Source organism: Notamacropus eugenii, chromosome 7 (genome assembly GCF_028372415.1).
Source record: "Notamacropus eugenii isolate mMacEug1 chromosome 7, mMacEug1.pri_v2, whole genome shotgun sequence".
Lineage (NCBI taxonomy): Eukaryota > Metazoa > Chordata > Mammalia > Diprotodontia > Macropodidae > Notamacropus > Notamacropus eugenii.
Genome location: NC_092878.1, coordinates 4,830,431 through 4,856,372, shown reverse-complemented (window position 1 = coordinate 4,856,372; position 25,942 = coordinate 4,830,431). Strand labels below are relative to the sequence as shown.

The window sequence follows — 25,942 nt, the reverse complement described above, 5'->3', positions numbered from 1 at the left end:
TCCAGCATCTTTGCCAAGAAGACCCAAATGGGGTCATGAAGAGTCAGACACAATTGAAATGACAGAGCAACAACAAAGCACACACACACACACACACACACACACACACACACACGAATTTATATATGTTGTAATGAAAATCTAATTAAAGAATATGAAATTCCTGCTTTGCTTAATTTTCTGGTCATAGAATTCTCTTGAGTAATTCAAGCATTGATTTAGAGATCCTCCTGTGGTTACACTATATATATCTGAAAAATTTCCGTCTTAATGAACAATATTTTATCATTGAAATGTCAGTAGAGACCCATAGGATGGTGGTAGTTCAGCAGGAATTCAGTGATTCAGAATTTCACCTTGTCATCAAAAGCACCTGTCTGAAAGGTTGGCGACAGTTCAGCAACCTCTCTAAGCTGTTCTTACTAGGACTCTGGCATTTCAAAATTCCTACTGGTCATAAAACACAGGCCTGCAAGAGAGACACTGAATTTCTTCTGTATTAAATTTTTCCCAATCCCAACAATGGCTACTTGGGATTCTTCCCCAAAGTTAGTACAACCTAGGCATATTCTCAGAGGTAACTAAGTCTCTAAAATATATTCCAAATGTGATTTTATTTAGAGGACATGACAAGCCAGCTTTGAAATACATACCATTGCACTGTCCTGTTGAGGTGAACCTGTATCCTGGCTTACAGTCACAGCGGAAGCTGCCTGCTGTGTTGATACATTCTGCATTGCGCTGACACACTGGGCCATTCTGACACTCATCGATATCTAGAGGGTAAAGAGAAGGTGACATGAAGGGAACAGAAGATTCTTAGGTCAAAAGAAAGGAAATCTTTAATATTAAATAAATGTATACTTGCTTCTTTTGAAGTCCAGGTACACTAAATATATGATAAAGTATTTTCCGAACCTCTGTTTTCCTGAAAACTTTATCCACATAATACTTCTAAATTAATGCCAGTTCTTAACTTATGGGCACACATGGAGTGCAATGATACTGATATTTCACAGCAACATGAAATTCATAGAGAAGTTAGACAGAGTAGGGATGTAATTTTTTCTTGATTTTATGGTCCAATAAGATTCTAATAAGATAATCCTAAGATTATCTAAATTAAAGTTTGTGAAAGGTATGGCATTAATTAATGACTTCCACATAATACTCAGTTCAAGATAACCTAAATAAGGGAGATGGCACATAAAATTACTGGAAAAAAAGAATTTCAAAAGAAAAATATCTGAATTTCGTGTAACTGAATTTCAAAAGGTTCGTTCTCTCAATGACTTTCCTAACAAAAAAATGAAGACATTCTCTTTCATATTGTAATATATGCTAATAGATTTTATAACCCAGATAAAACCATATTCCCTCAACGTAATAATCACATTCATAAAGGTCCTATAGGAAGTGATCAGCCTTCATACAATGTGATAACGTGTCCCTTAATCTCTTAACGACTGATAAAGGGGTTTTCATGCATAGAATCTGGCTCAGTAACAGAAATACCCACAAGAGGGCAGCAAACACACCAAGTGGCCAAAGTGTACCCAAGGCTTCTGTGGGCTCTCCCAGAGTCTTTCCCATCCACTCTAAGGCAGGTGAACATAGTGAAATCCTATAGGATATATGACACAGAGCAGCTGTCTATGCTCAGAGGTGGGCTGACTCAGCAGCAAAAAGCTTCAACAGTGACCTTTATTTAACGTGACTAGGAGGGTGCACCTGGAAGCTGTGGTATGGTCACCATTGGGATCTTTGATAAACACATGTCTTGTGTTTTATTTATGAGGCTACATTATCTGTGTTAACTGAAGGGAGCAAGGGCACAAGTAACCTCAATCCCCTTTTTGGTATACAGGCTTTATTTAGCAGCAAAACAATCTTTCTACTTCAAGATCACATGGATCCATATTAAAATTAGTTTGCATTCTCTCAGCCTATCAATTAAGAAATTATCAAGAGCCACAGGAAGAAACTGACCTGAGATTAAAGATTATGTTTGGGAAATTGGCAGAATATATAATCTGGCACCTGGAGAACCAAGAACTGATTATCACAGAAACCTTGGCAACTTTACAATCCAAGCAGTGACCCTTGATTTCTGTATGTGTCATCTAGGACGATGGGCTCTAAACTGATGGTGGTGCATCCTGAGTAGCAGAAATTCTTTGTGCTTGCACCCCAACATGTTAACTAGACATGATTATACTAATATTTATGGATAAGACACAAAAAAAGAAATTTAAAAAGGATGACATAAAATGAAATAACATTTCACCCTGGAGTCCACAGGGACTCTTGAATTATTGAGCAGGGGAGTGACATGGCCAGAGCTGCGTCTAGGAAAATCACTTTGGGAGTCATATATATGGAAGATGGATTACAGAAGGGAAAGATTGGAGATGAATTTGGAGGCCACAGCGATGATCCAGGTGAAAGGTGATGAGTTCTTGAATTAGGCTGATGGCTGTATGAGTAGAGGGAAAGGATAGAGGTGAGATATGTGGAGGTAGAACTGACAAGATTTGGCAACTGATTGGGTTATTTAGGGTGAAGGGACATAAGAAGTTGAAGGTGACACTGAGATTGTGAACCTGAGTCACTAGAAGGATGGTGGTTCCCTCAACAGCAATAGGAAAGTTTTAAAGAGGAGAGAGTTTAAAAGGAAAGATAATTTAATGATAACTATAATGCAGATCACAATCAAACCATGCCTGCTGATATTTTGTGATTCATTCTGTCCCATCTCAAGTGGGTGACAGAATGGGTAAAGAGTTTTCCCAATGGCACTTATATAGTCATTGCTATGGATGCCCAAGTAGTAGTTAGCTTAAAACCGCCCTGAGAGACCAATGTCTGGCTAAGAAGGGAAAGGGTTGAAGGCCTGTACATCAGCGTAAAGGGTAATAGTGCAAGAGTGTTGGGGAATAAGCATATGTACGGTCTTCTGAGACAAGCCCCACAGCAGCAGGCAGTATTTGACTCATCTTCCCACTCTTTTAAGTGGTTGGTTACATACGCCTTAGGATCAGGCCACATCCCATTTTGGAGATCATTGACCTAGAATACTTGCACAATTCTAAGTAGATTTGGCATCATAAATTAATCTTTTGTTTAGAAGCTCTAGTTAAATACAAATGAGATTTCCCCAGCCAGATCCTCAAGCCAATATTAATGGGTGGAGATGGGACCACCTGTGCTTTGGCTCCCCCAGACACTAGTGCTTTGCCCTCTAAGGTTATCTTCTATTTATTTTACCTATGTCTTTTATACACTTATATATGCACATGTTCCCATTAAAATGTAAATTCCTTGAGGGCACCAATGTTTCACATTTGTCAGCGCGTAATACAATGCCTGGCACACAGCAAGTACTTAATGCATGATCACTGATTGACAGAAAGGGGTAGAAGATGGTGCGAATGTCTAAATATGTGCTAGGTCCTCTCTCAACTCACTACTTGAATCTAAACTCTGTGAGGGACAGAATCACATCATATAAATTGTATTTAGATAAATTATATATTTATGTATCATAGTTACATAATATATAATGCAACATACAAATGTTACTATATTAGCTATATAATTACATATGATATTCTTATATGGCATTACATATTATACCTATAGATTATATCAGTGTAGTTATATGTAATTAATGTATACAACACATTACAATAGAAATACAGTATATATTATATGTATTGGTTATCTTGTAATAATAGTTATACATAATTATATGATCTATACAGTACACAATTATTAACATTATAGTACAGCAATATGGTTATACATGTTATACACACACACAACTTAGATGACATGATTCTGTCCATCATGGAGTTTATATGTATATGTGTGTGTACATACAAAGCTTAGAACAGAGCTCCTCTACATGCATGTGTGATATAAACATATACGTGTATGTATATGTAGCACATGCATGCGCACACACAAACTATATCTCCCCCGGTGTACACAGCAGGTATTTACGGAATGGTTGTTGAACTGAATTGAGTCATAGTATACTCCAGATGTCCTACTACATGAAGCATATTTAATAGGCAGCAAATATGTGCTGCCAGTGTCTGACTGAATAAAGAGCTAAGGAATTAAATAAGTGTGCCTTTACTAATGGAGAAAAGGTAATTTGAAAATGAGGAAGCACTATGTCTAAGCCAAGAATTCTTCATACAAAATAAAAATTTGTGGTCTCTGGCATTTGGAAATCTCTCAGGACTTTGGAATATTTACACTAAAGCTTGTTATAATTTGAAAGAGCCCGTTTCATGTTGCAAGGGAATACAGTTTTTGAGAGTCACCAGAGGGAGACCTCCCACCACTTGTCTTCACTTTGAAATAAAGAAAAAAAAGTCAATCAATTTGCCACTCCCCATAATTCATGATTTTATAACAGTTGGAATATCTACTATGTTCACACATGTACTAGTAGTTCCACTGAGATTCAGTGGATAATCTGCATGAAATAAAATAGTACTCACTAAATCTGATCCTTCACAGTTCTTAGCATGGGGTATTTCTGATATCCGAGCTATGCAAGATGTGATAAGAATGGGTGTTTTACTAGGTTATTGTTTGGATTCATTTCTGGGAATGATAATCACAGAGACACTCACCTTCACAAATCAATAATTTGTCATTATAAAAGAACCCTACTGGGCATTCGCATCGGAAGCTACCAACCATGTTGATACAAACTCCATTTTCACAGACGCCAGGGATCTCTCGGCATTCATCGATATCTAGAACAAAAAAAAAGGCAACCTTGTGTGGCTGACAATAGAGCACCTAGGAATTATATGGTGTAAATCTGAACTGTAAACCAACAGATTTTAGTCTAAGCTATCGATAAGAGAGCTCTACTGGACAGGGAAGAAATCTAACCACATCTCAGCAGCCCACTGTCTTGTTCAAGTCATGAAGAGATCTAAAGGAGATGACTCTAGTGGAGACAGTCTGTTCTGTTGACTCTGCTGGCGCCAAGAACTGTCATGTGTACCCTCGTTAATATCCTAAAGGTGGCACTGCTGTTTAAATTCTTGGATGTGTTTTAACAGCTGAAGCTGCTGGTCTTCAGAATTTTGTAGTCAGCCCTTATTTCTCACCAATCAGGGTTAAAAAGTGGTGCAGTGCAAAAAGTGCTAAAAGTAGAGTTTCCAACTTGGTTATTTTCTGTGTGTCACTGGGCAACATTCCTTAACCACTCTAGGCCTCAGTTTCCTCATTTGTGAAATAAGGGGTTCGGCTGAATGCATCTCCATTCAGCTGTACATCTATGATCCCAGTGCCTATTTGTCTTTCATTCTTAGACAGGACGATTTCTTGCCAGACAGACACCACTGGGCTAAAAGCTATAGCACAGGCTATTAAGAGAGGAGTATGATGGGTATTATTATTAACAGGAACTGCTTTTAACAAAAAATCTTCAGGTACTCATGACCAAAATGGAAAAGAAAAGAAGGTGAACACAGTAGAGGACAGTGAGCCTCTCATTACTGTGCTCTCTTTTAAGTAGCTTTGATAAAGAAGGGGCAATGAGGACAGCCAAGGCTGGACAGGGATAGAACAAGGATGTCAGTCAGTCAGTCAATACTGGTGAATAAAATCAGGAAGAAGGCTGAGGATGATGTCACAAAGCCAAGTGGATATGGAGCTAAAGGCAGAATGTGTAATTTAGAGCAAGGACTGGATAATTGTAAGTCTTTATTTTTCCAGTGCTTTGTACACAGTAGTGTGTTTCAGAGGGAAAAGAAGGAACAAGGCAGGACTAAACCTAGAACAGTCAGGAATGCTTAAAGGCACTGAGAGAGACGGATACATTCAACTCACACCCTCAACACAGTCTGGCAAAAAAATTGGAGGACCTAATAATGAGAAGGAAAGCAAAACCTTTTTCTTAACTCATCATTTTTCTTATTTATATATCCTAGTCAGAGTCTACCAGTCATTCAGTTTATTTGAAAATGGTAGGAATGACCAACAGACTTGGAGAATTCAAAAGAACCAGCTGTTATTAGACACCAGGAAGGTTCTTATCCTGGGGTCCATGAACTGACTTTCAAAAAGCACTTTGATAACTGTACTTTTATATAACTGATTTCCTCTGTAAGCTTATATATTTTATTTTGTGCATTTATAAACATTCTGAAGTGAAAACATTTGTTCTGAAGCCACGGGCTTTACTAGACTGCCACAAGGGTCCACAACACAAAAAAAAAGTTATTTAAACACTTGTTTGCTAAGATGTAGAATTACATACATTTCTGTCTATTTTAGTTGGTTTGTCTGTAACCCTACCAACATACTTCTAAAGGATAAAGTTTAACTTTCTCACTTCAGGAAAAAGGAAACAGCCAAGAAGAGCCGAAATGACTTGATCACAGGTAAACAGCGGCTCCATAGCACAGTGAGGACTTAAACCCAGACTTTCTGAATAAAGTCTAGCATTTTTCTCTCTGTGTTATTACTTTCCTATCTATGACATGATTTAATAGTTTGAACCGTAAGGGTAATATTAAATCAAAGCTCACAGTCCTAGGATTATTGGAAATATTAGTATATTTCTCATATATAGGTGACATGTTAGATCTTAAAAATTTATTTGTAGTTATTAAACAGCATCACCATAACTGTGATATAAAATAATATCATATTATACATATATAATATATAATATAATAATATAAAATAATATAAAATGTTTTTTATATGATGGTATTTCTTTAGTATAGATTAGGGGAAATATTATTGAACTCACACTGGTTTTTGTTTGAAGTAAAATGATGCAGAACTATTCAGCTGAATCTACAATATTTTTCTTGTATTAATGAAAATGTGTTACATTCTTCATCAGCCCTTGGCACAAAAAAAGAAAAGGGATATTTTTTTCCTGCCTTTGTGCTAGGGAAAGATCAGTGAAAGTGCTGCAGGTCCAATCCTATGTTCTGGAACAAGAAGTCAGTCACCTGGAGTGCTTTTCAAAGGTACATCAATTTTGAATGAAAAGAAACAAACCTAAACAAAACAGTAAAATATTCTGTCATAGCGGACCTGGGTATTATGCGAAATAGCTTGTTCCAAGTCCATCAAAGGGGGAGAAAAATAAAGGGAATAAGTATTTACTAAGCATCCAGTGTCTCTGAGAACTAACAAGTGACAGAAAATGTGAACAGCATGACAGAAAGCCCCGGAGAGGGCTCAAGACAGCCTGGGCAAGGCTCTCCGCTACTTTGGCTTTCTGCGTCTCATCTAGAACACGAGCAGGACACACCACTGTTTAAAGGTGTGGTTCCTTTCCTCCAGATTTCATAGGATCACAGATTTAGAACTAGAAAGGCTTGTAGAGATCAACTGTTCATAGTATCATAGATTTTACAGCTGAAGGGTCTTCTGGAGTCATCGAGTCCAGCCCTCCTGTGTTTCAGATGAAGAAACTGAGGCCCTGAGAGGTTAAAGGATTTGGCCAGAGCCACATTACATATGAGTATTCTCAGAGGTGATCTGAATGCAGGACATCCTGACTCCAAGTCCAGTGTCCCATCTGCAGTTGAGGAAACTGAAGGCCAGAGAAGACAAAGGACTTGTCCAAAGTCATACAGGTAGTAAGTGGCAGGTCTGGGAGGGACGCAGTCCTGCCAAGGTCCTGGGAAGTTCTAGAAGGGGTTGTTTTAGCTGAATGTGTTCTACATTTAAAAAGAAAAGCAAGCTATAATACCAGTTTGAAGCTTCATGTGCAATACTCTTTTTTCTGTTCTATTTTGTATTTGGAAACGTTTATCTTATTTTGTGTTTAAGTTCAGAAACTTGCCCTCCCTCCCCCAAAAGTGAGCTCTCCTACCCTGATGTCAGAGCTCTAGGTGTCTAAGTGAACTCACGGAGCACTTGAAGTTCTCTTTTCACGTGCATATCTGTTCTCAACAAGCTAAAGACTTCTTTGAGATTAGAGCTGCATCTCACTCTTCTTGCATCCCCTCAAGCACAGGGTTTGCTTATACACGTCACTGCCAGGCATACCCTTCTAGCTTTCCCCTTCCCACCAGTCTTGGACCACTTCAGAACCCATCAGGGCTGCTCAGCTGCTCACAAGACTTGGAATAAGAGGGAAGATATCAATTCAGTTCCTTCTAGTGACATGGAAAGCCAGCAGTCCTTAGCACCTCCCTTGCCATAGCCTCCTAAGATCCTCCAGGCCCTGTCATCTTCCCTTCAGACTGCTGCCTTCTACCATCCAGCATACGGATGTAACCTCCTAAGGACCCTTAGCCCTTACGCTTGTTTTACTATTTGATTTTGGTAAATAGTTTGAGAGTTGAAAGGTTCCTGGAACATTGATAGAGAGGAATAATATCAGTAGTAGTATTCTTATAGCTAGCATTTATAATGTGTTTTAAAGTTTACAAAGCATTTTACAGGTATTTTATTCTCATTACAGCCCTGAAAGGGAGTTAATTTTATCACCATCTTACAGATAAGGAAACTGAGGCAGGGAGAGGTTAAGTGACTTGCCCAGAGAGCCAGAGTTACAGAGGTATCTGAGGCCAACTCTGAGCTCAGGTCTTGACTCTAGGTTCAGGACTCTCTCCATGGCACTGATAAGAGGATCGGATGCTGGCTGGTTAAAGGACAAAAGAAATGAGACGAATACGTTCTCCCCTTCTTATGGAATGTTAGTTACTTTTTGAATGGTGACATGGAGAAGGGCCAGAATAGGAAATCTGATGCTTCACTCTATACAGATGCATGAGCACTAGCTGCTAGGATGTGGAAATAGTTTGGTTAAGTTGAATTCTCCCTGCCTTGTGCTATAACTGGATTTACCTGTGGTTTGTGAAGCAATATTTTAGAAAGAATGTGACTTTAAAAGGAGTCATTCTTGAAGTGCATGCAAAGCTCATACTGTTCTACTACTTGATGCTTTGGCGTAGGAAACCAGAATTACCACTACTGCAGTATAACACACCATGGGCTTTAGAACATTTTAAAGTGAATACTTAATTTCGATCCTCTTAGGTTCTCATGTCACAGATCATATGTTTTTGGTCTAGGATTTCTAAAATCTTGATTTCCAAGAGATTCCATTACGGTTCATTCAAGGACACAGTTCAAAATCGCCCTGCTTTTAGCTAACACCTCCTTGGAGCCCTTGCTTCAAAGCATTTGCTCGCTGCCAACACTAGAGGGCAGCCAACCTGAGGTAAACAAACTCGGGAATCCATGGACTTACATTCCCCACAGACCACCATCATTACAACAGGCCACTTGTCATAGTCTGGAGATTCTTAGGAGATTCAAAGATCTGTCTAGGAAGGGGAAAAACAAAGTAGAGAGGGCTAGGTGTTTTATGCCAATGTCATTTAGCATTTTTTCCTTCCAAACCATGAAAGTTCTTTGGATGTTGTCTGGCGTATGGAGCCATATGAGTCTGGCACTCAGGGAGCCAAGATGATTGCTGGATCAGGCTCTAGATGTTTTTATACAAGGTCACTGGAAAGGCTGTTGCTGATTCAAGCTTCCTGATCAAGAAGAAGGGAAAGTAAAGAAAGCTGAGCAGTTGCTGCTCAGTTTTGAAGGGTATGAGACAGAACATAAATTCAGCAGGGAAAAATTCAACAAGCAGAAATCTGTTTAATTTCTCCTGCATTATTTGTTTTAAAACCACAAAAGATAACACGTACGCTGGCTGAATGGTGTGTGGTATTCTTAAGTGTTGTCATTATATGAGTATTTCCACTTATACTGCTTGCCATAATGGTTAACGCTAATCATGGCATGAGGACCTGAGATACAAAGGATCTCCACAGTGCTCGTGCACGCACCAAGGACAGGTTCTTTCCAATATATCAATCAATTAAACAGAAAAGTAGTCTCATGTCAATGGCATACACATAGGGACTGGTGTGAAAAGGCAGATTAAACTGATGTCTTAGTCAGAAGGAAGGACTCTGGCCCTACTCCCAGAACTCTCTGTTGGTGCCTAGGGTTGGTTTAACTAGGCTTGATTGCAATTTAGTGAGAAGCTTTCCAGTTCTCTAATCATGAGCAGTAAGCACTGTCGCCAGCTCGGTGGAGTTAAATAGTATGTTTGCAGAGTTTCTTTCAAACCAAGGCTTGGGGTTTGAATAAAGGCTACATGGTGGAGTATAGTCTTTTTCTTTCAAGCTGAAAAAGAGTGAGAAACAGAAGTTCACTAGCCTTTCTCCCTTTCCTTAGCATACAGGCAAAAGTCAGAGTCTGAAAAACTCACCAACTGGTAAGCCAGTATAAATGTCGATGACAAAGCCAGGCCTCTGGCTGCCGCAGAGCGTAGCAAACTCATCTGCACGAACCAAAGCAAAGAACAAGTAAGAAGCAATGAATGGTGGACAGAAGTCAATTACATTATTAAAACACTTGAAAGGTTCATTTCTCTATAGTCTTTGTAGTCATTTAAGAAAGAATTTTAGTCCATTTGAACACGGCTACAAGGCTTTGTAAACTCATCCCTAAAGACAACCACTGAGGGGAAAGTTGTCACAGGGAGAGTGAGAAGGAGGCTTTAATATAAATTATTTCTCATTCTGAGAACAGCAGAGCTAAAAGGAAAGCACACACACTTTCATTTCACAGTGTGCGGTGTTGGGGGGGAAATGTGTGTGTGTGTGTGTGTGTGTGTGTGTGTGTGTGTGTGTGTGTGTACACCCACGACTATGGATCATCAGCTCTGCAGTTCACAAATGGGTGAGCTCTCTTCACCTTGCGTTAGGGCACATAAGAGTCGCCTGAATGTCCCTAAAATCTTGTTTTCCCTGAAGGCTGGTGGGAAAAATGTTACTTCAATACAAAAATAATTTCGGGTAAACCCCTGTGACCATTTACTGGACTTGTGTGCGCATACCAAAGTAATTAGATAAAACTCTCTGTCCACTACAACAGGTGTTTTAAGTATAAACTGCAGACAAGCATCACTTCACTGGGACAAGAGTCATAGAAAATTATAGATAAAAATTGTGAGGGTAAGAATTTGAACAAAAAGTGTAAAATCTGATCCATTCATAGTGTTTCACAAGCTTTCATTGCCATCAAGCATCCTGTCAAATAGACTGATGACAACAAAAAAACTAGACATTTGGGGGCTTATAAAAAGGCACGCAGGTGACGGTGTTTTCTGAAGCCTTCTTCCCAGCAGAGGGAAATACAGGCTGTGTTAATTCTATAAAAGTTGTATAAATCTTACAGAGAATTAGAGTAGCATTTTTACTCTTAAAACATTAAGTTTTTCAATTTCATATGCTACTCAACTGCATTTGCCATCATAAATGGACATTTTTGAAAGCAGAAGAGTCTAAGAGAGAAGAGTAAAGTACAAGAAATTAAAATGTAACAGCAGCTCGAAACTATAATTAATGTTTGTCTCTTTACTCCAAAGCTGAGGTGTTTGGCTGAAGAAATGATCTTCTTGGGGTAACGATTCCCACAAATGAAGAGCTACCTGACTAGATGCAAGGACCACGTTTTCCTACTTCATGAAATGCTGACAGGGTGGCAGAGATAGCTGAATACCCTGTTCAGTGCTGAGCACGGTGTTGTGAAGGGGCATAATGACTGTAATAATAACGCATTTATTTGTCATGTACATCTGTCTGATTTGCCCAGCCTTTTCCTTAGACTGTGAACACTGTAGAAGTAAGAACTGCTTTCAGAGCTCTGTAATGTGTAGTGGCTGCAAGTTCTGGTGACTAAATAAACACTGAATACTAACACTGTGTGCCAGTTTTCAGTGGGGCAGACTTGGATCAAAAGTGAGTTTGGGTGTGCCTCAAGTGTATAAGATTTTCTTACCAACACACCTTCCTTATCCAGAGACAAAACCAACTGTCCTATCAATAGAGGGACAGATGTATGTACTGACAATGCACTGTTGAAGGAAAAAGAAAAGTGAACACATACCAGTGCTGGGAATGGGACACTGCTCACAGGGCTTATTCCAGGCACGGCCGATGTTATAGGAGCAACAACACATTTTCTTGGTCATATTGAACAGAAGTTCTCCATCACAGGTCTGGTTGTCAGCATAATAATTTCGATAACATAAACTCCTTCTCATATCTAGGATGAGGGAAAAGGAAGGCAGAGGAAAGGATCAGTGTTCAGGGACACTACAAGTTTCTGATGAGTATAAGCTTCCTAAAGAATGAATTCAAATTTGGGGATCTGCTACCAATTAACTTGTCTGTCATTTTATTTTCCTCTCTTTCTTCAAAGGCATGAAAAATTCACCCTCTCTTGAACAATATTCTACACTTAAAAGTGTGATACTGTGAGAAAACTCACTCCCTCATACTTTGTGACACAGAACTAAGTCATTATGGAACTGTAGCATGAGTAAACTTAACATGATCCTTTGCCCAGTCTCCTGGTAACAATGCTCCCCTCTATTTGCCATTAAATTTCTCATTTCCGACGTATGATGTTATAATACCACAGGTCAGTACTGTAAATATAACTGTGTAAAGATACACCCAAAAGCCAAACAAAAGAAGTGTTATTAAACAGTTGTCTTGGATTTTCCAACATTGCATTAAAAAAAAATTTCTACCCAACCACTCTAAGTTACCAAAATGCCAAACTTCTGGTGTGCCAAGAAAAGGATGAACTCTATGGGAAGTATGAAAAGATGGCACCAGTCTGGATGAGTAGCCCAGCCCTAAGTATGGATGGTTTATATTGTATTTTTGGATGCTTCCTCTTTGATGCCTGGCAAATAATGAACACAGACTGTGTTTTCAACACTCCGGCTTACCCATGCAGTTGTTGCCACCATTGACTTGCATGTAGTCTGGAGGACAAATACAAGTGTAGTTCCCAACTGTGTTATAACATGTTCCAGGTCCGCAGATCCCAGGAGTTTCACATTCATTTACATCTGTAACCCAAAAAGAAGAAGATTTAAAAAGTGAGTCATTCATCCCCTGGAATTTCCCACTTTTCAATGTCACTGTCCCCTCAAATACTGGAAGAAGAAACTTTCTCAGCACTTGCTGAATTCAGTATCTAGAAATAGGGTCTGTAGTCCATTGATCTCCTACTTATTCCCCTGTACGCTTTTCAGAATAAAACTTGAGACAGCACTACTTTTCCCCCATGACCCTTGCTTCACCATCTCTTAGTTTTACTTAGTGGCAACAATATGTTAAAATCCTTAATAAACAGATCCATTACTTTATCGTGGGGTTTGGAGAGACTGAAACGTGAAGTTTCCCAATCTTTAACTATTTTTCACTGAAAGCAACAGTGCGGACCTCAACAATAGGCTTCCATGTTACTTCTGCAAAAAGGCATCTTATCTTCCTTTTTAAGGCCTAAAGAAGGCCTTAAATAATTTCTATTTAAATTTCTATAAATCCTATAGCTTCTGAGGTAGCACCCTGTAGGGGCTCAATTGATCTCTGATGAGAATGACATATTCTTAATAAGTCATGAAGTGAGCTTAGATTCTCTTTGTAGCAAGTCTGATACTAAATATGCCAGGATGCAAGCTCAGCTAGTGTACTACTCCCTAATTAACCGTATGGTTTACTCAAGTTAGTTGAAAGTTTGTTGGGTCAAGGAAATTTCCAATGACTCATAAACCATCACCGGAGTATCAATGATAACTAGGTAGCCTAGGAAGCAATATGTATACCATGTGTTACTTCTGAGAAAATCCACTTCAAATAAGTTGAGTAGGTAGAAATCATAAGGGAGAGAAAGAAGAGAGCGAGAGAATTACTGAAAAACAGAATGGAGGAAGGAGTGCAAGACAATGCAGTAAGAACAGAATTTTCCTCAATATATATGCCTACAGCTTTCTTAAGAAAGACCAAAAGAGAAAAGGAAACCCAAATCCCAACTAGATCAAATGCTGTGTAATTGTGGTGATCCATCAGTCACCCCAAAGAAGAGATGTGAGAATACACGTCACTCCCTTATCTGCAGAGATCAGGGCCAAGCGTGGGACAGAGTACATCTGTTGGACTCAGTTAACATGTTGCTTTTTTCTTCTTTTTTTTATTCTTTGTCAAAAGGGAGAGCTGAGAGGGAGAGTGTGGAGAAATACTCAGAAATGGCGGCGAGATGAAAACAAAATGTAGCAATAACATTTTTATAAAGACCAAAAAATTTCATTTTTCTTTAGAATATGAGAAATTGTCTCACTTCCTTTCACAGAGGACCACAGAAATCCTCTGTCTCCATTGGAAACAAAGGTTGCTAAAACTTGCCAGAAAGGATCCCATTTTAGATAGTTTTGAATAAGCTGATGCCTGCCCTACTGTATTGTCCTACTGGATTATACATATTATTAAAGACCTTAGCAAGTATGCTCCATATTCAAGTTATACTAGTAACTAACGACATCCAGCTTTCTGAGATCCCCTCCTCATGCTCCACATAACCTGTGAACCACATACCATCACACACTCGGGTTTCTTCATTCAAATAGTAACCAGTTGGGCAGCGGCACTGGAAACTGCCAAATGTATTGATACATTTCCCTCCTTGGCAAAGTCCAGGCAGTTCTTGACATTCATCAATATCTATTCAAATGAAAATAATTGTATCATTTTAGTTTAATTAATTAGGAAAAACTAAAATACATACATCTTAAGTGGGGGAAAAGCCAGAATTACCTTCCAATATAACAGTGATAGGATTCGGTCGAAAGCCTTCTCCTCCAGGGCAAAGAATCTTATATTCAGCTACCAAAACAAAAATCAAAATGAATTTTTTAATCTCCAGATTCTCTCTGCTATGTTATCATAAGAATCTTAAATGAACATTTTTTATTTAATTTTTTTAGGAGATCTTCACTAGGTATCCCCATCTTCCTAAGTCATTTTCACATCAAAGTTATTTTGCATCACAAATGCAGAGGTGGGGTGGGGTAGGGTAGTACATTCTCTTTGTTCTCTGAAACCAATTACTTATTCTCTTGAGCTGCCTCCTATATTCTTTGGCTCTCTGACTCCTTCATAACTACGTAATTTTTTAGATTCTCCTTTTTGTCTTCAAACAAATTCATCTCCAACTGATTTTTCACTGTTAAAAAAATTTTTTTGGAGGGGGTTTTTTCTAACATGAGATTTTTATCATCACAGGGAGCTTCACTTAAGAAAATTCCCTCTGCTACTACACTGGCAACTGTTCTGCAATTTATAATGCAAGCTGCCAGAAAGCACTAAGAGGTTAAATAATTTGTCCAGGTCACATAGCCTGTATGTTTCAGAGGCAAGACCATTCTTACGTTATGTTTAGCCTTGAATTTCCAGGAATCATAGACTACTTTTAGTATGAAGATTGTCCTTTCCTACAGGCTCATTCCTAACAGTGATTGGGTGAAACTGATGGGGCACAGAATCTGGTAACCCCTGGAACTCTTCATGAATCTTCCCACTTGATCAGGTGTTTGCCTGAGGCCATAAGCCTTCCTTTATAAGCTTTGTCCAATTGCTTTGTCCAAGGCAGCTTCCCATCCTTGATTCTGTAACCCTCCTTGGTCTGTTATCTCTGGATGGCCCCTGCCTGCTTCCCCATGCTAGCCCTCCATTGTCTGTTACCTCCCAATTGCCTCCAGCTGTTTCCCACCCTTGATCACATCAAAATCCCACTCCCTTGGTTCTGACCTCTTGTCATCCCAGGCCCATCATGATCCTCCTTGGACTACTCCTCCAGACCTTCCCTAAACCCCTCCTCCCATCACCGCAGACTACTCAACCACCCCTAGATCCCTCCCACAGTCTTTCTATGCATAAGATCCTCTTGTCTCCATGAAGGTGCTCAGGTTCTATTTAGCTCAGATTCTGTCTAGCTAAGATTCAATTTGGCCCATTTGTCATACAAGTGTCACAAATGTTTAAGTCCCTTAAGAGTCTACCCAACATGGTGAATCTTTAACAAACTTTGTTTTTCTTTGGCTGTAAGAAGGCTTGGGTCGAATTCATTCAGGCAGGACCTGGGGTGATGGTATTTTGGGGTCTCAAGCACCCCAAACCTCAATATATGGTTCCCTGACCTTAACAAAACTATTCTCTTTTATACCTCATTGTCCTTTTGGTATTTTCATTGAGTTTCAGTTTTTATTCATCATTCGCTGCCTGATTTGAAATTCTAACACTTTATATTTTCCATTATAGTAACTTCCATTTTTTGACAACGGTAACTTCCAGGACTCATTTGGGGACCTTCAGATTTTCTTCACTCCCAAGGTCCAAATTATATCACTTGTAATTGGTTATAAGTTCTATGTGAAAGAAGGTCAAATCTATGTTAAAAACATTCACTCTTATTTATCCAGATCTTACCTCTAGTTGATTTGTTAAAATTAAGAAAGAAAAAAACCTGACAGTTGTTTTACAAAGACCTTTCCTTCCTTCTTTACTCTGAATCCTGTTTCTGCTAATAACATCATGTCCCATTTTCCACACAGACAATTCCCAAAACTCCATCAACCAATCTACCTCTCTATCTTTTCTAATCTGTCTAAAATCAATCTTTTCATGGTCAAACCTGCTGTAAAATGTCTCATACATTTCCTAAACTACTGAAAATTCTTCACTAATTCCCTCAACTCCAATTTTCTTCTCGGATCTGAGTGCTTGTACCAGAACTTGGGATAACGACCTTTATTACCCATAACTTAAATGAGACAATATATGTAAAAGTATTTTGAAGACGATGCTACATAAATATTTTACTACTATAATTTTTAGATGTGAATCTCTCATATTACCTAAAAAGCATTCATTCTCCTGTTCTTCTCTGTTCCTTTGGTGAATACTGAACGACCTGAGTTCAAATTCTGTTTCTAACATCTACTGTCTATATAAACCATGAGCAAGTCGCTTAATCGCTAAGCCTCAATTTCCTCAACTGTAAAATGAGGATATCCCCTACCTACCTCAACTTATGCTCAGGTAAGAATGTACGTAAAGTGCTCTGCTCATTTGAAAGCACTAGATGAATAACAGCTACTGTCCAGCCCTTCACCCCATTCTCCAACCCCCCCCCCTTTTTTGGGCATTTTTCCACTCTTAATGAACTCACCTGTTCTCAGTTTTTTGTCATTTCTCTCACCTGCTCATACTACAAGCCTTTCATCACTATCAATCCTATATGACTTCCCATTTCACAGTTATTAAACCAACTGTTTTTCTATCAAAACATCTGTGTAAGTCTCTTCAATGTGTCATAGGTTCTGATCAACATATTAACAAAAAGAAATGAGTCAAAGAATCTTTCAGATGGAAGCAATAGTGTACAAATAATCTAAGCTCAAAGAGTTTATTTTTCAAAATTACTTTTTACATCCATCCGTATTCTACCCTTGGAATAGGTCCACTTGGAGCACAGGGACTCTAGCTACCTTTCCGATGATATGTAAAGTGCCTGGCCCACTGCAAATTTAAATAAAGGCTAAATGGGGTCCTATTTTGTGATATGTAAGTTAAAGGCTAAGAGGTAATAAACCCTTCCAAGGAATTATGCAGTACTAGGAGAATTTACCTCCCACCCCTGCTTTTACTGATGCAGAATTCTGCCCCTTACATGGCTTTACTTTACATCCTGCAAGGTTGCAATAAAAAAAACTGGATTAAATGATAATAATAATAAAAAGCAGGTAGACGCCAACTTACACGTGTTCACAGCAGGGCAGAGTTCACAAGGAGTGCCCCAGGCTTTACCCAGGGAGCAGCAGCAGGAAGCTTTAGAAACACCAACTCCGATTTCGTTGCTGCACGATGTGTCTCCATTGTCTCCTCGAGGCCGAATGTCCAAATAGCAATTGCCAGATCGTGTATCTATTCAAAATGTACAGACACACAGTAGTGATCACTAAGCAAGAAAGCAGAAATTCTCCATGAATGTGTAGGGGTCCAAATTCTCTTAAAAAACTCCAACCAGAGAAACAATACTGTCAATTATGTTCTTTTACAGAAGATTAATTATCCTAAGGATGGAAATTCAAACCTGTATCCAAGAATGGCTAAAAATCACTCGGTTTACCATTACAGTATTACTGTTACAGCACATTGTACTTTGGGAATACTGAAGTTAGAGAGGGCTTCTGAAAATGCAAATCAATTCTGGTGAACCTCTAAACTTCAACATTACTGAGTTTTAGAGAAGAATTAAAATGAAAATTAATTTCTTGTGTTTAAAAAAACAAACAAAAAAGATGTGTAATTCCTTGAAAAAATATAATATCTTACCAACACAGCCAACTCTGGTAGGGTTCAGCTCAAAATCAGGAGGACAATCACAGGTATAACTGCCCGGGGTATTGACACAATTCCCACTTATACAAGTTGTAGGGTCCAGACACTCATTAACATCTACGATGAAACAACAAGCACAAAATTAATGCTTTATCTAATCCTCGTCACATTGCAGGAAATCTGGCACTCTTGCCACAGAAAAGTAGGAGGAATAAGAAGTCTCAACTTTAGGAATTATAACTAAGGAAGTAAATTTACCATGGATTTTGGTCCATCCCTTAGGATGAACTTATGACCATCCCAATCCTTTCCCCTAGGACATACTGAATATTTAAATCTGTTTAGTATAAAATAAAATCTTGAAAACTGGAAAAATATTCTAGCCAAGTTATAAAAGTAAAACATTATTATATGACTAATTCATCAGTAAACATAAATTGTAATGAAAAAATACACATACATATGTGTATATATATACATAAATGTGTACAAATATTTAATATGTTTGAACTGCTATCATGTAAAAGTAGGAGATATTGTCCTAAGAAAACTTGTTAGTTGCAAAATATGCCTTCCCCCACAAGCTGGACTTGAGTCAGTCTGGCAAGAACAAAGGTACAACTGCAAAACCCAGTTAATGTCTTGTTGTCTGTGCTTAAAGGGTATACATCCCATCACTGGTGCTGTGTTAAATGTTTCCCATTCAGTTCCTATCCAAAAATAAGTACAGCATTTCAGATATTTGGGACAAAGCTTTCTGGCTTGTTTCATCTCAATTGAGTCCTTTTCTTCTGTTTCAAATATTCACAAGGATGCCCAAGTACTGAGACAAACTACCCACTAGAGGGGAGTGATGGAATCATCCCTCCCACATATACCTTCCTTCTGTCCCTCCCTTTTTACACTGATGATCTTGTTGTGGGTTCTCTGTCAAAAGCATCTCCTCTAAAAGTCCCATCTGGGAGTATGTGGCTAGGGCCAGATTAATTTAAGGGATGCTTACGTTAATACAGGTAATGTTGACACTTGGGAACAATAGGCGTAAGGATACGTGACTGAGAAAGGTAATTCCCAGTGGAAGTCATGGGGCAAAGCTGCCAAACACAATTAGTATGGTGTAGTGGAATGACCTTCAAATCTGAATCAGAGGAACTAGGAAATATGTCAACTATTAACTCCCTATGCCTAGGTTTATTTTTATTCATTTTTCTGGGTATCTGTTTCTCATCTGCAGATCGGTAGGATTGTAACAGGTGATCTCTAAGGTTCCTTGCAGACTCAGATCTAAGGTCCTATTACTCTTTTCCATATCACATTATAAGTACATATTACTTATATTACAAAACTCCTCCTTCATTGGCACAGTTAATTATTTTGTGATTAATAAAGATGTATGTATTACAATGAAGGATTAAAGCTTTATTGTATACTGTTGGACAGTAGACACTAGGAATAAACTTTTCATATTCAGAGGAGCAGAATTTTTAGACTTTAAGGAATGCTAACATTTTGTGGCATCTCTAGTGGTTTAGAACTGTGGCATCAAACTCACGTAGAAATGAGGACCATTAAGTCATACATAATGATCCCTGAAAACCACATATTACCACTATTTTCTATTGTAATTTTCATTATTTTGTTAAATATTCCCAATTACATCTTAATCTGCTTGAACAGTATTTGGGAGTGCTGTCAGTATGTTTTTGATAACTCTGGTTTAGAAGATTATATGCCCAGAGAAGAGCCTTGGTCAAAATAATGCTATGGGTAGAATCCAGGCAATCCACTAAGTCAGACTTTAGGTAGCTACCAAGAAGAAAGTTTTGAAATAGCCTAAAATGGAAGGCCAGACAGAAATAAAGCATCTATTATTTTTTCTAAAGATCTTAGAGTAGATTCTTAACTTTTTTTTGTATCATGGACTCTTGTCTGCTTAAAGTCTATGGAGACTACTATTTCATAATAATATTTTAGACGCATAAAATAAAATATGAGGGAATATAAAGGAAACCAATTATATTGAAATATAGTTGTCAAAATTAAAGGAAATATATCATTCAAAGAGCCTTGGTTAAGGGTACCAGGTAGAGGCTAGAAGTAAGGTAGCACCTGACTTTAAAAGGCTGACCTGTAGGTGAAGTTAAGGTGACATAAAATGAGTAACTAGAGACTCTTTACCTCTAGGTTAATGTGTGATAATTTTTTAAAGATCTCTTCTCACTTCAGTAAAACATTTAATACTACTAATAATAATCTAACTAATTTGGGCTGTGCTAGAGGAAGAACCCTGAAAGGCAGGTACAGGTGAGTAAGGACAATCCCAGGACAATGCCGCCGGAAGAGAATCTTCTGATTTCCTGCCTAATGGTAATGAAAAGGTGGCAGTGAAGGCTGTGAGGAAGTCCTCTGTTTGGGATACGCCTTGAGCTCCATTTCCCCACAGGCTCAGAAATGATAAGACAGTTAATCCACACAGAGAGCCCCCACTTATCCACAATAGGAAGCAAGAAATCATTCTGGACTTTCAGATTCGAAATCTTGGGGTTAGCTTTCATTCTTTCTTCTCATATAATTCATTTTTCTCTCTGAAGACTTTTTTCCTATGCAGTCTCTCATACTGGGATCTTTCCTCTACATTTTCACAATCAATACCTGAGATAATGGGGAAATAATAAGATAATACCAGTCCAAAGCCAGAAATGCCTTACCTGTGCAATTCCCTCCAGTTCTGTCCAGTTCATAGCCAGTCTCACACTCACAGCGGAAAAGGCCAGGAAGGTTGTGACAAGTCCCAAAGACACAGATATTAGGAAGAGAACACTCATCGATATCTGGAAGTTAGGAAGAAAAAAGAGAATTGTTGGCGAGGGGTGAAGATGAGAGAATATCTTTCTCTTTATAAGCTGCTTTCAATTTTTAGCGTTCACTGCATTTTGGCACCTCTTTAGGAATTAAGAAACTTCCAGTGCTCAGTCAAGATGTCTTCCCTGAGGTTTATGTCACCTCTAGCATGAGACTCTTGGTGACCCCATATGGGATTTTCTTGGCAAAGATACTGGAGAGGTTTGCCAACTCCTTCTCCAGTTCATTTTCAGATGAGGCAACTGAGGCAAACACGGTTAAATGACTTGCCCAGGGTCACAGTAAGTGTCCAAGAACAAATTTGACTCTAGGCCCACCACCATGCCACCTAGCTGCACTCCACACAAAGTAGGCACCTTCTAACTCTGCTTTCCAAGATCATAGTAATGATGATCATTTGCTTAGTGCAGACATAGGATTGATTTTAGCTCCTGAAGTTCAGACCTCCTGAGCCCAAGTGATCCACACCAGCCTCTGCCTCCCCAGTAGTAGGGATTATAGGTGTGCAACATCATGCCCAGTTAAAGGAAAGCATTTTCAAAAATGGGGAAACAGCGCGTGAGATTTACATGAGAATTCAAATTTTTCTTTTTGGTGACTGTCAACTTCTGGGGTGGACATATACTAGTCTTGACTAGACTGAGAAAAAAAAAACCTTTCCATCATCTAATTAAGATGTGGCTTTCTATAGCGCATTTCCATTAAAGTTTTCTTAAAAGGTAGTTATGTTCCATGAAATGTTATTCTCATTTCTAAGCCAGATACAAACTACCTTTAGTTAAAACGTGCATTCAGCCTAGTGTCCGTGAATATGAAATAGCTATTATAACTATATTACAAACTTTAGAAAATCCACACTGAAACATAGAATATCTCTTTAATTCTGAGTTTCATTGTTTCTAAATACTTAGAACATAAGCACACGTGGGCTTCAACCATTTCTTGGACCTAAACATTACTCAAATGAACTATAAGACAAATTCAGTTTGCAAATTTGAAAGTTACTACGCAGAATTCTATTTAAAAAGGTATTTAAAGCCAAAAGAATGTTGTGTTCAGACATAAAGATGACCCTTCTAAAATTCACCAATAGTATGCAATGTATCAGGAGTTCTTATTCCAGTAGTGGGGATGAGTTGGCATTAAGTCAACCACACTTACTTGTCTGATCTCCCTTATGACCACTGGCATGAATTTGTAAGAGAGCTGACTAAGATTCAGCCTACAGTTTATTGCCACAGAGCAGAGTTTTTCTCTTCATGAAAAGAAATGGCCCATGTGGGAACTGAACTCATAACCAACTGAGCTCCAACCTGAAGCCAGAACACAGCAGAGTAACAAGTATGGTGGGTGCATCATACTTTAAAGTAACAAAGCATTGATTTTTGCCTATGACATCATTGTAGATTCTGAGGTCTCCTACTTGTTACCTTCACAGGCTTTTCCATCAGCGCTCGGCACAAATCCCATATCACATTCACAACGATATCCTCCTGGGGCATTGAGGCACTGCCCATTTCCACAAAGGTTCAGATTTTCTGAGCATTCATCAAGATCTAAATTAAACAAAAATTTCAGTTTATAGTTAAAATCATTACTATTAATTGTGAGCCTGAAGGCCAATGGTACTTCTATTTCAAGTCAAGTCATTTCATTAAACATGTATGTGTCAAGTTCTCTATAAGGGTGCCCGGAATGCAAAGAGACCAACAACATAATCTCTACCCTCAAGGTGCTTACATTCTATTGGGGAAAAGAGAGAAGCAAATGCTAAACATATGCCAAGTAGTTTTCAGGGGCAGGAAAAGAACGGCTCTAGAAATCAGAGGCTCAGGATGCTCCTCATGGATAACGTCGCACTTGAGTTGAGTGGTGGAGAAAGTTACAGATTTTACAAGATGAGAAGGAGGGGGGAGAGTATTTCCTAGACAGTCTTGTTTTCTCTGCAAAACTGGTCCCATTCGGGTTCTCTAGCTGTAGGAAGTTTTACAAAGACTCATCCATAATAATTTAAAACAAGGAGTTAGTTGCTTGATTTTAACTAAATCTATTTAAGTAGATTTGACTGCGTAAGGAAATATGCATTGTATCAAGAGTGTGACTCAAAATTAAATTTCCATCTTAGCTGACCCTTTGCAATCTGGTAAACAGTTAAATAGCAGAAAAGAACTCATGTGGGTGACCAATTTAAGGAAAGCATATACAAATTCAGAACTTGGTAAAAAAAAAAGTTACTACACTATAATCTCGACTATAGAACAGAAAATTTAAAAGAATCAAATGATTCTCTATGCTACTCAATACTTAAGCATTTCTAAGAAATGACTCAAAAAACTTAATTAACTCTTTCAACTCACAAGAACAGCAATTTTACCGAGGGCTTGAAAGAAATAATGGATCTCCCTAAATTACTTCATACCTGGGATTACAGATATGTAAGAAGGAAATTACAAATACATCTGCAGTATACAGATATAGATATATCTATGAGAAAATAACATAATATGTAATTATGTGGTTCATAATATATAATTATATGTTTAAGTACATGAATGTATTTAGAAATAGAAACAAACTTCAGGATATACTAGCTCTATTTGGGTTAACTTGATCTCAGAATACTGCTGTGTTCAGGAGACCAGTGAAACAATGCCATCAAGCATAGGTCTGAGTACAGTAAAATATGTATGTAACAATTACTGTGGAAGTAATATTGAAAGTCTATATATCGAAACAGTTTCTGAGCTCTCCTTAAACACAGAAAAATTATTCTGACCACAGATCAATAGATGGGGTCAGTCCGGAAAAGAACAAGTAATAGATCAGAAACATGCAAAGCAATTTAAAAGACCCATAACAGGAAAGACGCTGAATGGTGACAAAGTAGACTTATTCATTAGCCACATGGAACTTCCTAGAAACTATACAGATTTAGAGCTGAGCAAGAAGGAACGTGGTATAAAGGATAAAGGGATGGATCTGGGAGGAAGAAAGCTTCCCTTATGTTCTGCTTTGGTACATGCTAGCAGAGTAATCATAAGCAAGTCACGCAACCTCTCAGTGCCCCAGGCCATAAAGACAAGACCAGAAAAAGATAAGTTTTGGATCAGTTTCAGTAGAAGCAATTTCCACACCAGCTCTATACAGAGGAGATTGCAGGTTTAGATCAAAAATTATATTGAGCATTTTTCAAACCAACACAAAGTCGGTTACTTCCTGGAAGCAGTCCCAAACCCTTGCTTTGGATGATCAAATTTTCAATTTACCTATATCAAATACCTAATTTTTCCTAATATTCCAAAATTTTCTTAATGTTCCAAAATACCTAATATTTCCTTACAAAAGTAGATGGTGATTGACCCGTCTTTCCATAATGAATTGGGGAACTGCAATATATATCAACAACTTGTCTTCTTCATAGATTTTCACTTTACTACTATGACATAAGCATCTTCTCCTTCACTTCAGATAAGAACTTACCTATACAAGTGAATCCATCTCCAGTGTACCCTTCCTTACATAAACAGCGGTAAGACCCCATTGTATTTTTGCAGTCAGCATGTTGGTTACACATATGCGTCCCATTAGAGCATTCATCCAAATCTAAAAGGAAAGGGAAGAAAGAAGTTCTATAAAAATAGTAAGACAATGAAGCCTTCAAAATGCTTCACCACTAAATACATTTAAATTTCCCTAACAAGTTTTAATAAGAAATCTACACAGTTTAAAACCAACTTAGATTTTGAAGACTTCCAAACTCACCTGTGCACTTAATGCCATTGCCAATCCATCCTGGGCTGCAGCTGCATTTGAAACTTCCTGCTGTGTTGGTGCAGACAGCATGCCTGTCACAATTATGTGCTCCAATTTCACATTCATTGATGTCTGAAAAAATAAAGAGTAGTTTTTAGTGTTCAGAGTTAATTCTTTTTTTGCTTCCTCAAAGGCATGAATTTTCAGCCACTGAATTGCTTTCCTTGTTTCTAACAGGATAAATTAGCTTAGCATCAATGTGTATGATACATATGCCCAAGAGGTTCAAATGGCAATTCATATAGGAATACAGCATGATGAACTCCTATTTATTCTGACCATCACTGGTTACCATTTTTGAATATGAAATCAATATAAGAAAGAAAAAGTGGCGATCTCTTTAAAGGAGTAATATAATATTATTACAGTACACTGGGGGTTTTTTCATGTTTATGTACAAGCTCATTTTTTCTTGGGGATGTTACTGGATCCAAACTTCTGATCCCTGGTTCTGAAAACCAACCTCATATTATTAAGGAAGAAAGCTCTCTGAATTTCTAGCGTATGAAGGGACTTGACATGTTTCCATTTCTTGCTCACTGTGAGGCAAGGACGAGTCTCCACATGCTCTGATCCTTTCCTTAAATTTTAGAAAGTACAACTGGCATTTAGAGAATCCTGTCTTGCTGCTTAGAAACATTTTGAGAACTGTGGAGATGTCCCTAAATGGATCCTAAGTAATTTTCCTGATTCCTTGGCAACTGCCAAAGAAAGCACAGTAGCCAATAAAAACAAGAGACATTATTATTATATAGGATCAATTAGGAAAAAAAAGCCATGCTTCAAATTTCTCAAAGGAGGTCTAAAGTGAAATGTACTGTTTTTCTATTATTTTTATTGGCTTGATCACGTTTTATAACTTTATATATGACCTTTATGTTCTGTAATGTGAACACAAAAGCAGATGAAGAGAACTTTTCATTTCTTTATTAGCATTTTAGTGCATTCATTACTGAAAGGCTGAGTATACTGCTGTGTTATATAAAATTAAAGTTCCTACAAGA

General features: G+C 38.1%; 1 protein-coding gene across 1 annotated transcript in view; it reads right to left on the bottom strand.

The window, feature by feature from the left end:
• FBN1 (fibrillin 1) overlaps positions 1–25,942 on the bottom strand; it is a 290,028-nt gene that overhangs the window by 41,247 nt on the left and 222,839 nt on the right. Inside the window, exons 32-44 of the mRNA XM_072624719.1 lie at positions 24,888–25,010; positions 24,606–24,728; positions 22,556–22,681; positions 20,972–21,094; positions 18,258–18,380; positions 17,682–17,846; positions 14,679–14,747; positions 14,460–14,585; positions 12,812–12,934; positions 11,959–12,117; positions 10,277–10,348; positions 4,650–4,775; positions 654–776 (exon numbers count right to left, since the gene is read on the bottom strand). Coding sequence (XP_072480820.1) covers positions 654–776; positions 4,650–4,775; positions 10,277–10,348; positions 11,959–12,117; positions 12,812–12,934; positions 14,460–14,585; positions 14,679–14,747; positions 17,682–17,846; positions 18,258–18,380; positions 20,972–21,094; positions 22,556–22,681; positions 24,606–24,728; positions 24,888–25,010 — 1,581 coding nt within the window. The remainder of the gene's footprint in view (positions 1–653; positions 777–4,649; positions 4,776–10,276; positions 10,349–11,958; positions 12,118–12,811; positions 12,935–14,459; positions 14,586–14,678; positions 14,748–17,681; positions 17,847–18,257; positions 18,381–20,971; positions 21,095–22,555; positions 22,682–24,605; positions 24,729–24,887; positions 25,011–25,942) is intronic.